At 61.1% G+C, this 16159-nt stretch overlaps 1 protein-coding gene across 4 annotated transcripts in view; it reads right to left on the bottom strand.

Annotated features, from left to right (window-relative positions):
• Positions 1-1358: 1358 nt before the first annotated feature.
• Positions 1359-16159, bottom strand: part of NLGN3 (neuroligin 3) — a 121504-nt gene continuing 106703 nt past the window's right edge. For all 4 annotated transcript variants that reach the window (XM_075915673.2, XM_075915672.2, XM_075915671.2 and 1 more), the window contains 2 exons: positions 14025-14814; positions 1359-5022 (listed from right to left, as the gene is read on the bottom strand). In XM_075915673.2, coding sequence (XP_075771788.2) covers positions 4197-5022; positions 14025-14814 — 1616 coding nt within the window. In that variant the 3' untranslated portion in view covers positions 1359-4196. The remainder of the gene's footprint in view (positions 5023-14024; positions 14815-16159) is intronic.

The raw sequence follows: 16159 nt of genomic DNA on the forward strand, positions 1-16159 counted from the left end.
GTCACCGGCGACTGGGCTTTGGGCTGAAGCCCGGGGCAGAGCAGGGCCACTCCAGGGGGGTAGCGGGCCGGCCCCAGCCCCCGCACAGCACAGCAGCACACGCTGCCGGCTGCCAATTGCGCTGGATGCTGGGGAGGGACAGGGACATTTCTGGCCAAGAGGAGCTGAGATATTTTGATGGCAGCAGGAGCAGCGAGCGAAGCCTCCTCCCTCCCAGTGCTGGAGCAGAGCCACGTGGAGCAGCCCACCCAGCACACAGGCATGGCGCCTGGCTCCAGGTCCTGCAGGGCTGCTGGCTGGGAGCCACCCAGGTAAGCAGCTCGGGGGGCACCCTGGCCCTGACCCAGGCTTGTGAGGGCTGCAGCCCGACCCTGGCGTCGCGGCTCCCCAGGGTGCAAAGCAGCTTCGGCTGCCCCGACACAGGGTGGCAAGGCGGGTGGGGCACGGCTGCTTTCCTGGCCCCAGCTCAGGCCTGTGCCAGGGCAGAGCCAGGCCCCACGCTGGTTTCTATGGAAACCCTTTTAGAAATTACGTTGAGGAGAAATGAAACCAGCCGCTTTTCCGCTCGGCGCCTGGGGGCCGGGGCAGCCAGTGGAACCAGGCCGAGGCAGGCCCCCACCCCCACGCCAGCAAGTCGCTTCCACGTCCCCCAGCCCCGGCAGGTGCAGCACAGGCCGGCCGGGGGGCAGAGCCGCCGGGGAGGGAGAGCAGCATGGCCACTGCTGCAGGCCAGCCTCGTGCAGCGGGGCTGGGAGACCCCGCCCAGCACAAACGCCAGGGAACATCCGGCCCCGGTGTCCTGTGTGGCCCAGAGGCAGCTGAGCCACGTGGCCCCAGCCAGCCTGGCACAGGAGGCACCTTCCCGGGGGGCGCCCCGTAGCCACGGGCCCCAGCAGCTCCGTGTGTGGGAGCCCAGCACCATGGCAGTGTCAGCCCTGCTGGGGCCATGTCCCTACACGGGGCCCCTGGGCCTGGCCCGCAGCTCGGGCCACGCAGGGCTAGTCCCAGCTCTGCATAGACCCTGGGCGCCCTGAGGTCACCTGATGGGCACGGTGGGGGGCAGATGCCAGGGGAGCAGGAGCAGGGGCACAGTGGAGCGGGGCTGGCGGGTGGGGCCAGCACTGAGCAGCGGCTGCGGGGGCCAGGGCTGGGCTGGGGCGAGTGGAGATTTAACACACTGGGACCCTCTGCTCCTCCGGCCCTGCCTGCAGCCAGCTGCCCCCCTCCCACCGCCGCAACCCAGGGGCTGCCCCATCCCCATGTGGTGTCCCCTCAGCTCCTGTGAGGCTGGCTCTGGAACGGGGCAGGTGGCTCCACTAGCCTGGCGGCCCCGCACAGCTCACAGGACACGCCAAGGCCACGTCAAAATAGCATTTCTGGTTTATTGGGCGTTGTTACTCTGCGCCGCCACGGTAGAAATACAGTCTGCCCCCGCCGGCTCCTGGGCTGCTCTGCCCCTCGGCGGCAGGGAGCCCTGCCCAGGCCCACGGCCCCAGGCCCACGGCCGACCCGACGGGGGGTGGGCACAGGCTGTTCTGTGGGAGTGGGGTTAATCCCTGGCCCTTCACTGGGCTAGGGCCACTGATGTCTGGAGCCAGGTAACACGTGGGCAGGTGCTGGCCCAAGGGCGTCTCTCGGGCCCCCCTTGGTACTCTGGGGCAGCCTGGGGCACAGCCCTAGTGTGCTCCTTGGAGGGACGGGCACGGGCAGCTTGCGGCCAACAGCCCAGGCCCAGGGACCCGGGGCCTCTGCAGCACAGAGAATGGAAGAAACTCATGTCACCCAGCTTCACTGCATGGCCCTGCTACCCAAACCCTGGGTCCTCCACAGCCCTGCCGGTGCCTCATCTCCCCCTGTGCCCCCCAGGCCCAGCCCTGCCGGTGCCCCCGTCCTCCCCCTGTGCCCCCAGGCCCAGCCCTCCCGGTGCCTCATCTCCCCCTGTGCCCCCCAGGCCCAGCCCTGCCGGTGCCCCCGTCCTCCCCCTGTACCCCCCAGGCCCAGCCCTGCCGGTGCCCCCGTCCTCACCCTGTGCCCCCCAGGCCCAGCCCTGCCGGTGCCCCCGTCCTCGCCCTGTGCCCCCCAGGCCCAGCCCTACCGGTGCCCCCGTCCTCGCCCTGTGCCCCCCAGGCCCAGCCCTACCGGTGCCCCCGTCCTCGCCCTGTGCCCCCCAGGCCCAGCCCTGCCGGTGCCCCCGTCCTCGCCCTGTGCCCCCCAGGCCCAGCCCTGCCGGTGCCCCCGTCCTCGCCCTGTGCACCCCCAGGCCCAGCCCTGCCGGTGCCCCCGTCCTCCCCCTGTGCACCCCCAGGCCCAGCCTTGCAGCCCCAGCTGCTCCTGAGTGGCACCTGCTCAGCTATTGGGGGCTTTCTGGAGGTGGCGAAATGTCCAGCAAGGCTTGAGCTGAGCCCTCGGTAAAACTGCCCCTCGCCCATGCCGAGCCCTCCCCGCCCAGGCTGAGTGGGCCAGGGGGCTCCTAGCAGAGGGCAGTCACATTCGCAATGGCAGTGCAGTGACAAAATCAAGTGCTGCAGAGGGTGGCGCAGGGAAGCTGGCAGAGGACATAGGTGGGCAGAGGCATTTAGTGGAGGGAACTGTAGTGGGGGGGAGCCGGCAGGGACGGGTGGCCAGGGAGCTGGTGGGGGGGAGCCGGCAGGGACGGGCGGTCAGGGAGCTGGTGGGGGGGAGCCGGCAGGGACGGGCGGTCAGGGAGCTGGTAGGGGGGGAGCCGGCAGGGACGGGCGGCCAGGGAGCTGGTGGGGGGGGAGCCGGCAGGGACGGGCGGTCAGGGGGCTGGTAGGGGGGAGCCGGCAGGGACGGGCAGCCAGGGAGCTGGTAGGGGGGGAGCCGGCAGGGACGGGCGGCCAGGGAGCTGGTAGGGGGGGAGCCGGGCAGGGACGGGCGGCCAGGGAGCTGGTGGGGGGGAGCCGGCAGGGGCGGGCGGCCAGGGAGCCGGTAGGGGGAGCCGGGCAGGGACGGGCGGCCAGGGAGCTGGTAGGGGGGGAGCCGGGCAGGGACGGGCGGCCAGGGAGCTGGTAGGGGGGGAGCCGGGCAGGGACGGGCGGCCAGGGAGCTGGTAGGGGGGGAGCCGGGCAGGGACGGGCGGCCAGGGAGCTGGTAGGGGGGGAGCCGGCGGGGACGGGAGGCCAGGGAGCTGGTAGGGGGGAGCCGGCGGGGACGGGAGGCCAGGGAGCTGGTAGGGGGGAGCCGGCGGGGACGGGCGGTCAGGGAACTGGTAGGGGGGAGCCGGCGAATTTGGAGGCAGGGCAGCCGGCAGCTGGCTGCGATTGAGGAGGGTTAGCGGGTTGACAATGAGGGGCGGTAGCAGGGAACACAGATGGGGGACCATGGCCAGCAGCGGGGAGGGAGGAGGTGCGAGCAGCAGGGTGGGCGGCCGTAGCTGCTGGCAGTGCAGGGCGACGCTCACACTCGGCCCATCTCGCACGTTATTTAGCTCAAACACAGAGGCATGATCGGGGAGAGAAAAATATCAAAAATACAAAAGTGGCTGCCTGGCAGCTGGTGGGGGTGCCCTGCGGGCCCAGGCTGCTGGGCTGGGCATGGCACAGACGGGCTCTCTGGGGAGGCAGCGAGCCGGGTCCTGGCAGGGGGGGAGCAGCCCGGCAGATGCTGCAAATCTAAGTGGCTCTTTTACGTCCTATTGAGACACCTGGTTTAAAATCTTTACAAAGGACAAAACGCGGCGACTCCGTTAGTGTGTAAAGAACTAAAATCTGCTTAAAAAACATCTCTGCAGAGACACACCCAGCACAAAAGAGTCTCTGCGGCCAGAGGAGCAGCGGTGCTGACCCCACCCCAGGGCTGGCTGCCAGACCAGGCTCCGAGCCTCCTGACAGTGCGGGAGTGGGCACCGAGCCCCCCGCCCCACACGGACTGGGCACCGAGACCCCAAGGCAGCTGCTTCACACCACATCTTCTAGAGGCTGGAGCCGCCTGCGTGGCACTTGGAACGGGAAGCTCCGCGCTTGCCCACAGGTCCACGGCGAGCGAATGCCCAAGCAGCGGCCAGCGTGGGGGCAGGGCTCTGGGTGGTGCCACGAGCAGCACGGCTCCGCCGCAGGGTCCCTCTCCCGGCCCGCGCGGGTGCTGCCGGCTGGGTGCAGAGGGCCGAAGCACTTGACAAAAGAAAGAGGAGGGGGCGAGCGGCTGCCCGGGGTGTGTCCGGCCACGAGCTGCCCGAGCTATACCCTGGTGGTGGAGTGTGAGTGTGGCAGGCCCGCGCTGCTGAAGCCCGTGGTGAAGGCGTTGTAGGGGTGCAGGGTCTGCAGGCCCACCAGGGAGTTGGGGATCATGGTGATGGTGTTGGGGGTCATGAGGGGGATGTCGTCGGGGGAGCGGCGCAGGGTCAGCGTGTAGTCGGGCAGGGCGCTGAGCCGCAGGGCCTCGTGCGCCTGCCCGGCCTCGCACTCGTGGTGGGCCCGGCCCATCTCCTCCGGGGGCGCGTGGCTGGCGTCGTTGGGGGCGCTGCGCGGGGGGCTGGGCTGGCGGGGCGTGTCCTGGCGGCGCTTGTCCTTGCGGTAGTACAGTGCCGCGAAGGCCAGCACGTTGAGGAAGAGCAGCGAGGCGCCCACAGCAATAGTGACGCTCAGCTCGGTGGAGTAGTCCCGGGGGTTCTCGATCAGCAGCGTGCCGGCCTCCTGCTCCGGGCTCCACGGCTCCCGGGGGCTCTCGCTGTTGTAGGCCGGGGAGATGGCGGGGCGCCGGGTGGTCCAGCCCTTGCCGTTGGGCCGGCGGGTGCCGTGCGCGTTGGGCGGGGCCTCGGGCGGCGGCACGCGGGTGGTGGTGGAGGTGTAGTGGAACATGTCGTGCAGGTTGTACAGGTGGGGCACCAGGTGCTTCCAGAAGGCCACCTTGGTGGCGCGGTAGTGATCGCGCACGCGCGGCTTCAGCCCAATGTGCAGGTACAGCTGGTCGCGCGGGTTGTACTTGGACCACGCCACCTCCTCGAAGCGGTTGGCTTTGGTGTGAATGAACTTGGTGTCCTGGGGCACCGGCTTGTTGGGGTCCCTAGGAAACACAACGCAAAGGTCCATGGGGCAGGGCGCTGCACAGAGCGCCGCGGGGGGGCAGAGCGCTGTGGGGGGGCAGGGCGCTGCACAGAGCGCTGCGGGGGGGCAGGGCGCTGCACAGAGCGCTGCGGGGGGGGGCAGGGCAGGGCGCAAGGGGGGGGGGGCAGGGGGCAGGGCGCTGCACAGAGCGCTGCGGGGGGGCAGGGCGCTGGAGGGGGGGGGGCAGAGCGCTGTGGGGGGGGCGGGGGGGCAGGGCGCTGCACAGAGCGCTGCGGGGGGGCAGGGCGCTGCACAGAGCGCTGCGGGGGGGGCAGGGCGCTGCACAGAGCGCTGCGGGGGGGCAGGGCGCTGCACAGAGCGCTGCGGGGGGCAGGGCGCTGCACAGAGCGCTGCGGGGGGGCAGGGCGCTGCACAGAGCGCTGCGGGGGGGCAGGGCGCTGCACAGAGCGCTGCGGGGGGGCAGGGTGCTGCACAGAGCGCTGTGGGGGGGCAGGGCTGTGGGGGGGCAGGGCGCTGCACAGAGCGCTGTGGGGGGGGAGGGGGGGGGGCAGGGCGCTGCACAGAGCGCTGCGGGGGGGCAGGGCGCTGCACAGAGCGCTGCGGGGGGGCAGGGTGCTGCACAGAGCGCTGCGGGGGGGGGGGGCAGAGCACTGCGGGGGGGGCAGGGCGCTGCACAGAGCGCTGTGGGGGGGGGGGGGGCAGAGCGCTGCGGGGGGGCAGGGTGCTGCACAGAGTGCTGGGGGGGGGGGGCAGAGCACTGCGGGGGGGGCAGGGGGGCAGCGGGGGGGCAGGGTGCTGCACAGAGCGCTGTGGGGGGGGGGGGGCAGAGCGCTGTGGGGGGGCGGGGGGGCAGGGCGCTGCACAGAGCGCTGTGGGGGGGCAGAGCGCTGCGGGGGGGCAGGGCGCTGCACAGAGCGCTGCGGGGGGGCAGGGTGCTGCACAGAGCGCTGTGGGGGGGGGGGGCAGAGTGCTGCGGGGGGGCAGGGCGCTGCACAGAGCGCTGCGGGGGGGCAGGGCGCTGCACAGAGTGCTGCGGGGGGGGCAGGGCGCTGCACAGAGCGCTGCGGGGGGGCAGGGTGCTGCACAGAGTGCTGCGGGGGGGGCAGGGCGCTGCACAGAGCGCTGCGGGGGGGCAGGGTGCTGCACAGAGCGCTGCGGGGGGGCAGGGCGCTGCACAGAGCGCTGTGGGGGGGCAGAGCGCTGCGGGGGGGCAGGGCGCTGCACAGAGCGCTGTGGGGGGGCAGAGCGCTGCGGGGGGGCAGGGCGCTGCACAGAGCGCTGTGGGGGGGCAGAGCGCTGCGGGGGGGCAGGGCGCTGCACAGAGCGCTGCGGGGGGGCAGAGCGCTGCGGGGGGGCAGGGCGCTGCACAGAGCGCTGTGGGGGGGCAGAGCGCTGCGGGGGGGCAGGGCGCTGCACAGAGCGCTGCGGGGGGGCAGGGTGCTGCACAGAGCGCTGTGGGGGGGCAGAGCACTGCGGGGGGGGCAGGGCCTGGTTGCTGCTTGCTCCGCCTATAGGGAGAGGCCCCCGGCATGCTAGCGCCCCCAGGGTGCACTGTGCCCAGCTCAGCCAAGGCTCCTTGATGGTGCCCGGGGCTCTCATGCTGCCCCCGGCCCCGTTGGCCCAGCTGGGCCCTTCTGCCCCTTCCCTGCGGAGACAGAAGGGGCCTGCTAGGGAGGAGGCTTCAGCAACGAGGGACTGAGCTCAGGCTGCTCCGGCCTGTCCGTCCGGCCAGGACTGGGCTCTGCCAGCGCCCCAAGACACGGCAGCCCTGCCCGGGGATAAGGCTCAGCAGGGCTGGCCTGCTAGGGCAGGAGCCTCACCTCGGCCAGGCTCGTGGGCCCAGAGCGTGGCAGGGCCCCGTGTGCCCCAGGGAAGGACACGTGCTCACATGTGGGGAGGGCGGGTCCGTGCACACACACATGGAGCACATGGCCCTTTCCTCTGGAGAGGTGCGCACACGCACACACACACACACACACACAGATACACACTCATGCGCACACGCGCACGCACAGGATGGTGTGTGACCGATGTCCCGCAGCATTCGCACCTGCCACCCCAGTGCAATAAGCTTTGTACACAATACCCCTTCCCTCGCTGGTGAGCCGGGCGCGCCGGCCCCTGGAGCGTCAGAGCTGCGGGACACACCAGACAAGGCGGGCGAGCCAGTCTCAAAGGCCAGTGCGCCCCCTTTTGCTGGGTATCAGAGCTGAGGGGCCATCGCCAGATCCGTGGCCGTTCGACGGAAGGGGGCACAGGAACCAACCAGTGCTCTTGCCAGCAGCGTGGAACCTCGGCCACACAGTCCATGCCAGCAAACCGGAGCCCTTTACGCTCGCTCTCCCTGAAACAACAGCTCTCTGTCTGCAGGGCTCTGCACACAATGCCTAAGGTTTCCACACGGGTCTCACCTCCACTTGGCATGTGTAGGGGTCTGCAAAGGAAACCGCTGCCCTAAGGGCCAACTTCTCCAGTTCAAATAGGAAAAGAACGAGTTAAAAATCACTGAGAAAAGCGAAACGTCTGCCAGTCCCCAGGGCCTGATGAAATGCACCTAGAAGGAGCTGAGAGAGGAGGTAGCTGAGCCTCTAGCCATCATCTCTGACAAGTCATGGAAGTCGGGAGAGAGTCCAGAAGACTGCAGAAGTGCCCATCTCTAAAAAGGGAAATAACAACAACCCAGGAAACTACAGACCCGGCAGTTTAATGTCTGTGGCAGGGAAGATAAGGAGCAAGTAATTAAGGAATTCATCTGCAAATATCTGGAAGATAATAAGGTGACAACCAGCATGGATTTGTAAAGAACAAATGGTGCCAAATCAACCTGACAGCTTTCTTCGAAGGATAAGGAGTCCTGAGGCTAGGGGAGAAGCGGTGGATGTGGTATACCTAGACTGTAGGAAGGCGTTCCATACGGTCTCGCGTGACCTTCTTAGCAATAAACCAGGCCAGGGCTACTCAACATGTGGCCCAGGGTCCGTTTGCGGCCCACGGTTTGGATTTATGCAGGGCTCAACACGCAGCCTGCGGGTGGGAGCTAAAGCAAAAAAGGAGTCAATAGAAGGGTCTCCTCTTGGTATGTGTTTTAGTAGTTCCATTCCTGGACTGTCGTTGCTCATTGAAAGTGCTGTCCTATGTGTGGAAATGGGGTAAACATTGCATTTGATCAATATCAGCAGAACTGACTTACATGGGACCTGCATGTTGTGTAGTCTTGCCTTCATTGTTGTATTCATACCTGTCCGTGTGAAAGATGCTACTTGCAAGTTGAGTAGCCCTGCACTAGGCAAATACAACCCAGATGGGGCTATTATAAGGCGAGTGCCTAAGGTGGCTGGGTAACCATTCTCAGAGTAGTTATTAACAGCTCACAATCCTGCTGGAAGGGTAAAACAAGTGGGGTTTTGCCGGGGTCTGTTTTGGGACTGGCTCTGTTCAATGTCTTCATCAACGATTTAGAGGATGGCATAGAGAGTACACTTATTCAGTTTGCAGATGATCCCAAGCTGGGAGGGGTTGCGATTGCTCTGGAGGAAAGGTCATAATTCAAAATGACCTGGACAAACTGGAGAAATGGTCTGAGATAAACAGGATGAAGTTTAATAAGGACAAATGCAAAGTGCTCCACTTAGGAAGGAACAATCCGTTTCACACACACAGAATGGGAAGCGACTGTCTAGGAAGGAGCACGGCAGAAAGGGATCTAGGGGTTATAGTGGACCACAAGCTGAATATGAGTCAGCAGTGTGATGCTGTTGCAAAGAAAGCAAACATGATTCTGGGAGGCGTTAACAGGAGTGTTGTGAGCAAGACACGAGAGTCATTCTTCTGCTCTACTCTGCGCTGGTTAGGCCTCAGTTGGAATAGTGTGTCCAGTTCTGGGCACCGCATTTCAAGAAAGATGTGGAGAAATTGGAGGCGGTCCAGAGAAGAGCAACAAGAATGATTAAAGGTGCAGAGAACATAAGCAATGAGGGGAGGCTGAAGGAACTGGGCTTGTTGAGTTAGGAAAAAGGAAGACTGAGGGGACATGTTAACAGCTTTCAAGTATCTAAATGGGTCTCACAAGGAGCAGGGAGAATAATCCTCTGAGGACAGGATAAGAAGCAACAGGCTTAACATGAAGCAAGGGAGGTTTGGGTTGGACACTAGGAAAAACTTCCTGCCTGTCAGGGTGGTTAAACACGGGAATAAATTGCCCAGGGCAGTTGTGGAATCTCTATCCCTGGAGATATTTAAGAGCAGGTTGGATCATCTATCAGGGTCTGTCTACACTAGCCCCGTAGTTCGAACTAGGGTGGCTAATGTAGGCATTCGAACTTGCAAATGATGCCCAGGATTTAAATATCCCGGCTTTATTTGCATGTTCCCGTCCGGTCGCCATTTTGAAATGCCACTAGTCCGGACTAACTGCCCGCAGCTACACGCAGCAGTTACACGGTAATTGGAACTAAGTCGTTAGTTTGAATGATCTGTTACCCTCATTCCAGGAGCAGTAACAAGGCAGCGGAGCTCATGAGATGGACCCCAGAGCAGGCCATAGCTGCGTTCTTATGGACTGTCCAGGAAAGAACCAGACGTTGCAGAAGGCATGTTGTGGGGAACCTCAGGACGGGGAGTATTTTGGGGTCATCCTGCAGGTACAACCAAGGCTGTGGAAGGCAGAGTGTGCCTGGAAGCTGTTGGACCAGCTGCAGACTGTGAAGAGCTCCAAAAAGATCTCATCAAACTAAGTGTTTGGGCAACAAAGTGGCAAATGAAATTTCATGTTGATAAATGTCAAGTAGTGCCCATTGGAAAAATAATCCCAACTATGCATACAATAATGGAAGGGCTAATACATAAGTACAATTATGACATTGTTGGCATCACAGAAACTTGGTGGGATAATACACATGATTGGAATGTTTGTATGGAAGAGTACAGCTTGCTCAGGAAGCATAAACAGGGAAAAAGGGAGGAGGTGTTACCTTACATATGATGGGGGCTAATTTGGCTACAACAAATCAGGAAAGGGATCTTGGAGTTATCGTGGACAGTTCTCTGAAAACTTCCACACAGTGTGCAGCGGCGGTCAAAAAGGCAAATAGGATGCTAGGATTTATTAAGGAAGGGATAGAAAATAAGACCCAGAATATCTTACTGCCCCTGTATAAAACTATGGGACGCCCACATCTTGAATACAGTGTACAAATGTGATCTCCTCACCTCAAAAAAAATATTTTGGCCTTGGAAAGGATTCAGGAAAGGGCAACTAAAATGATTAGGGGTTTGGAACGGGTCCCATATGAGGAGAGGTCAAAGCGACTGGGACTTTTCAGTTTAGAAAAGAGGAGACCGAGGGGGGATATGATAGAGGTCTATAAAATCATGAGTGGTGTGGAGAGGGCTGATAAAGAAAAGTTATTTATTAGATCCCATAATAGAAGAACTAGAGGACACCAAATGAAATTAATGGGGAGCAGGTTTAAAACTAATAAAAGAAAGGGAGAGGGGTCCAGAGTGACCTGGACAGATTAGAGGATTGGGCCAAAAGAAATCTGATGAGGTTCAACAGGGACAAGTGCAGAGTCCTGCACCTGGGATGGAAGAATCCCAAGAATTGATACAGGCTGGGGACCGACTGGCTAAGAAGCAGTTCTGCAGAAAAGGACCTGGGGGTTACAGCGGATGAGAAGCTGGATATGAGTCAACAGGGCGCCCTTGTAGCCAAGAAGGCTAATGGCATATTAGGGGGCATTAAGAGGAGCATTGCCAGCAGATCTAGAGAAGTGATTATTCCCCTTTATTTGGCTCTGGTGAAGCCACATCTGGAGCATTGTGTCCAGTTCTGGGCCCCCCACTACAGAAATGATGTGGACGCATTGGAGAGGGGCCAGTGGAGGCAACCACAATGCTGAGGGGGCTGCAGCACATGACCTACGAGGAGAGACTGAGGGATTTGGGTCTGTTTAGTCTGCAGAAGAGAAGAGTGAGGGGGGATTTGAGAGCAGCCTTCAACTTCCTGAAGGGAGGTTCCAAAGAGGCTGGAGAGAGGCTGTTCACAGTAGTGACTGATGGCAGTGTCACGTTACCGGATCTTGAGGGGAGCAGCCAGATCACTGATGCACCCATAGGTGGGGGTGTTGGCCCCAAAAATGGTATAGAAGGGGGCCATGTGAGGTACTGAATAGGAGCTTACTGTCTGCTGATCCTATGTACACTAGTCATATGATTGTACAATGTCTGTGTGTAGTTAGGAATCTGTGTAGATACTGAATATTTCTCTGCATGTAGTTGAGCAGTGGGCAGAGCCTGACCTGTGGACATGCTAATCAGCGAGGCCCTGTGGGACAATAGCACTCAATGGGCCAAGGACACACCTAAAGAATGAGTGGTCACTCATACCTAAAAGCTACCAGCAGGGGCACAGGAATAAGCCATGGACCAGGTGACCTGCTGTAGCCAAGAAGAGACCAGGAAGGAGGGATAAACAGGCCATGTGGTGGTCTCCATCTTGGTCTTCAGCTCAGCACTTCATCCCAGAGGCAGCATTGCAGGGATCGAAGAGCCCGGAAGACCTGTGAACCCATCCTGATCTAGGATGCGCAACAAGAACTTTTAAACCAGCAGCTGTAACATCTCTGCTAGAGCCTGCATCGAGGACTGGGAGATTCGGTGCATGTAATGTACTATTCCTTTAACAACCTCACTCTCAGGCTTTTCTTTCTTGTGGTAATAAACCTTTAGTTGTTAGATGCTAAAGGATTGGCTCAGCGTGATTTGTGGGTAAGGTCCAGAGGGTAAATTGACCAGGGATCTGTGGCTGGTTTCTTGGAACCGAACAGAACTTGTTCGGGGTAGGTGGGATTGGGTGCTAGAACCCCCACTTGTGTATGAGGCCCGGGGCCATCTGGGGCATGGATATTGCTGGGGTGTTGGAGGGGTTTTGCTCATGAGGCTTCAGGCAGGCAGCTGAAGCGCTCTGTGGGACTGGTTTGTGGCCGGTTTGGAGAGGTCGCCAGTCTGGGGGCTGTAAGGAGCCCTGGATTTGAGCAATTCGCCCTGAGCGGACGCCCTCAGCTGTGCCCAGACACGGCCCGGTCCGTTACAGGCAGAACAAAGAACAATGATCTCAAGTTACAGTTAGGGAGGTCCAGGTTGGATATTAGGAAAAACTATTTCCGTAGGCGGGTAGGGAAGCGCTGGGCTGGGTTCCCTAAGGAGGGGGTGGAATCTCCATCCCTAGAGGTGTTTATGTCTCGGCTTGACAAAGCCCTGGCCGGGTTGATTTAGTTGGGATTGGTCCTGCCTAGAGCAGGGGGCTGGACTTGATGACTCCTGAGGGCTCTTCCCACTCTTGGATTCTAGGATTTCCTGTTCTGTTCCCTCCCTCTGGGGCACCCGTCATTGCCCACTGTCAGCAGACAGGATGCTGGGCTGGATGGGCCTTTGTCTGACCTAGCCTGGCCACTCTTATGTTCTCTACCAGAGCTCCAGCTACACACACACGCTCTGGGGTGCCCTGCATGCTGCCGGCTGGCTGTGAGAGGGAGCTGTAATAGCAAAGCATGGGGAGGCACCCGCATTATAGGGCAGATGGGGACACAACCCTCACTAGTCTGGATTGCATCCCAGAGGCCGACACTGGAAACACACACACACGGAGATGAGTGCACACACACACACACACACACACACACGGAGGTGAGTACATAAAAACAGCGAGGCAGCCACACACAAACAGGGAGGTGGGCACATGCACGTGCGTGCACACACAGGGAGATGGGCGTGCACAGACACGGGGAGATGGGCGCGCACAGACACACACACGTGGGTGCACAGACAGGGGGGAGATGGGCGCGCACAGACACACACACGTGGGTGCACAGACACGGGGAGATGGGCACGCACAGACACACACACGTGGGTGCACAGACACGGGGAGATGGGCGCGCACAGACACACACACGTGCACGCACAGACACGGGGAGATGGGCGCACACAGACACACACATGCACGCACAGACACAGGGAGATGGGCGCGCACAGACACACATACGTGCGCGCACAGACACGGGGAGATGGGCGTGCACAGACACACATGCACGCACAGACACGGGGAGATGGACGCGCACAGACATGGGGAGATGGGTGCGCACAGACACACACATGGGCGCACAGACACGGGGAGATGGGTGTGCACAGACATGGGGAGATGGGTGCACACAGACACACACATGGGCACAGACACGGGGAGATGGGCGCGCACAGACACACATACGTTTGTACACAGACACGGGGAGATGGGCGTGCACAGACACACACACGTGCATGCACAGACACGGGGAGATGGGCGCACACAGACATACACACGTGGGTGCACAGACACGGGGAGATGGGTGCGCACAGACATGAGGAGGTGGGCGCACACAGACACACACAGATGGGCGTGCACAGACACGGGGAGATGGGCGCGCACAGATACGGGGAGATGGGCGCGCACAGACACACATACGTGCGCGCACAGACACGGGGAGATGGGCGCGCACAGACACACACACATGGGCGCACAGACACGGGCAGGTGGGCACGCACAGACACGGGGAGATGGGCGCGCACAGACACACATACGTGCGTGCACAGACACGGAGAGATGTGCGCGCACAGACACACACACGTGCTCGCACAGACACAAGGAGATGGGCGCACAAAGACACACACACATGGGCGCACAGACACGGGCAGGTGGGCACGCACAGACACGAGGAGATGGGCGCACAAAGACACACACACATGGGCGCACAGACACGGGCAGGTGGGCACGCACAGACACGAGGAGATGGGCGCACAAAGACACACACACATGGGCGCACAGACACGGGCAGGTGGGCATGCACAGACACGGGGAGATGGGCGCGCACAGACACACATACGTGCGCGCACAGACACGGGGAGATGGGCGCGCACAGACACACATACGGGCGCGCACAGACACAGGGAGAGCTTAGGGTCCCTCACCCAGTCTTGGCGAAGTTGGTCCAGTAGGTCATGACCACGGCACTGAGCATCACGTCATTCTTGGAGAAGTTGCAGGGGAAGAGGTCGGTGGGGCCGATCATGGGGATCCCGAAGACGTAAGGCACCTCGTCTCCATGGGCAGCATCCGACCAGGCGGGCTTCATGAGGCTCTGGCAGTGGTGGTAGAAGGCGTAGAAGTAGGTTGGGGAGCCATAGCGGGCATGCAGGTCCGCTGTCACCACCGACGGCTCCACCCACTGATGGTCCGTGAACAGGGCCACCAGGGTTTTGCGGCGTGTCTCAGGGTTGTCCCTGTCTGCCCAGTCTGTGTACATGAACTTGATGGTCTCCCGCAAGGTGTCCTTCCCCTCGGGGTAGCCATACAGGTTATCCACAAAGTTAGAGACGGAGTAGTCAAAGTCACTGCCCGACACGCCGTCCTCAGGGTCCACCACGCCCTCCACAAACTTCAGCCCCTCCCCCTGGTTCACCCCCAGCATGATGTCATAGTTCAGGAACTCGCCCTGCTCCATCAGGATCTCCGGGTCGTCTGGGATGACGTCCCCATCAATGACAGGCCCGAAGGCCACGTGGTAGCGGGCTGGCTGGATGTCCTGCTCCACCAGCTCCTTGGCGCTCTTCTGCCGCAGACAGTCCACCATGTCCACTGTGTCCAGCACGTTGCAGCCCACCTTGTCGGCCAGCAGGCTGGTGTACTTCACTGGCTGGTAGTTGACGGCCCAGCTGGAGAGGGCAGAGCCGCTCTGGATGATGGCTCTTTGGAAGAGACCTGCAGGCAGAGAGGCAGCACATGGCACAGCTCAGAAGGGGCAAACCACCTCCCCTCAGCAGGGAGCTCCCAAAGAGGCCTGCATGGACCGGACTAGCCATGGCTGCCTTGACCAAAGTGAGGCGGCCTGATCTGAGCCTAGTGCAGGAAAGCCCGTGGGCCAGGCCGAGGGTCGACCTTCGAAAGGCAGGAGTGCGTGAAGCAACAGTGCGCTGAGAGTACCGGTACAGAGACACCTCGCCAAGAACAGCGGGGGGGCCCGGCACTCGGACCTGGCAATGCTACTGATGCAGCCATAGACGTCTCAATGAAGCAGAGTGCAGCTGGGTGAGCACGGTGTGTACCAGAGAGGGGCATTCATGAGATGGTGAATGGGCAGATTTCACTGGCAGGACGTCAAGTCTCGCGTTGTTATAAAATAGGGGTAGAAAAGGTAATGGGTGGGAGGGATTGGGTAAGGGGACCCCACTACCTTACTCGCTGCAACTAAAAGCTGTGCCTGTTCCTACCGACTGATGCCTTGTGGACACCTCTGTGTGTGGGGAAACAATGAGGCCACGACCTCCCGTCTGACAATCAGCTGAGAATCATAAGGTCTTAGCGGTGGAACTGTGTGTGTGTGTGATTTATAGAAAGAAGTACCCTTAAAATCAAGTATCTTGGGTATTGCCCTAGGTGTTGTATTATTGTCTGTACTAAGTATCCTGTGTATTGAAATGGATCTCTGTAACCGTGCATTGCTTTCCTTTACTATTCTGTGCATAATAAAGTTACCAAGAGTCTAGCTGAGGTGTTTTTATTGGCTCCTCTTGTATCCAAAAGCCAAACCACACAACAGCAGGCCACTTCCTGCTCTCCGCCTCTTGGGGAAGGCAAGAGTGAGATGCAAGTCCAAAGCCTTGTCTGCGCTAGCAGGTTTAGTTGCCAAAACCTGCCCTTTGGCCACAAAACGCATTCACACGGTCACATGGCTTGTCAGGGAAAACACCCAGTATTGGTGCCAAAATCTTCCAGCTCTGCAAGACGTTGTCTTTTCCCCTCCCTTTACTGTTGACAAACAGCCTGTGTAGACTCCGCTGTTTTTGTAGACAGAACTGGCTGATGCCAGTGTCCCACAATACCTGCCCTGATGGCTCTGCTCAGTGTTTTGATCTGTGCTGCCCTGCAAGCATGCACCCTTCTCTTTTCAAAGCTCTGGGATGTATCTGACAGCTGAGTGAGCTGTTCTGTTTGGGGAAGGAACAAAGAACAAATGATTGGACTGCTTCTGTTCTGCCGCGCACTAGAAACAGTGGCAGGTACACTGCCGCTGCACCGGGAAAAGGACAGACACTGCTGCTTTGAC

The sequence above is a fragment of the Pelodiscus sinensis genome, chromosome 13, assembly GCF_052426305.1.
Source record: "Pelodiscus sinensis isolate ZL-2025 chromosome 13, ASM5242630v1, whole genome shotgun sequence".
NCBI lineage: Eukaryota > Metazoa > Chordata > Testudines > Trionychidae > Pelodiscus > Pelodiscus sinensis.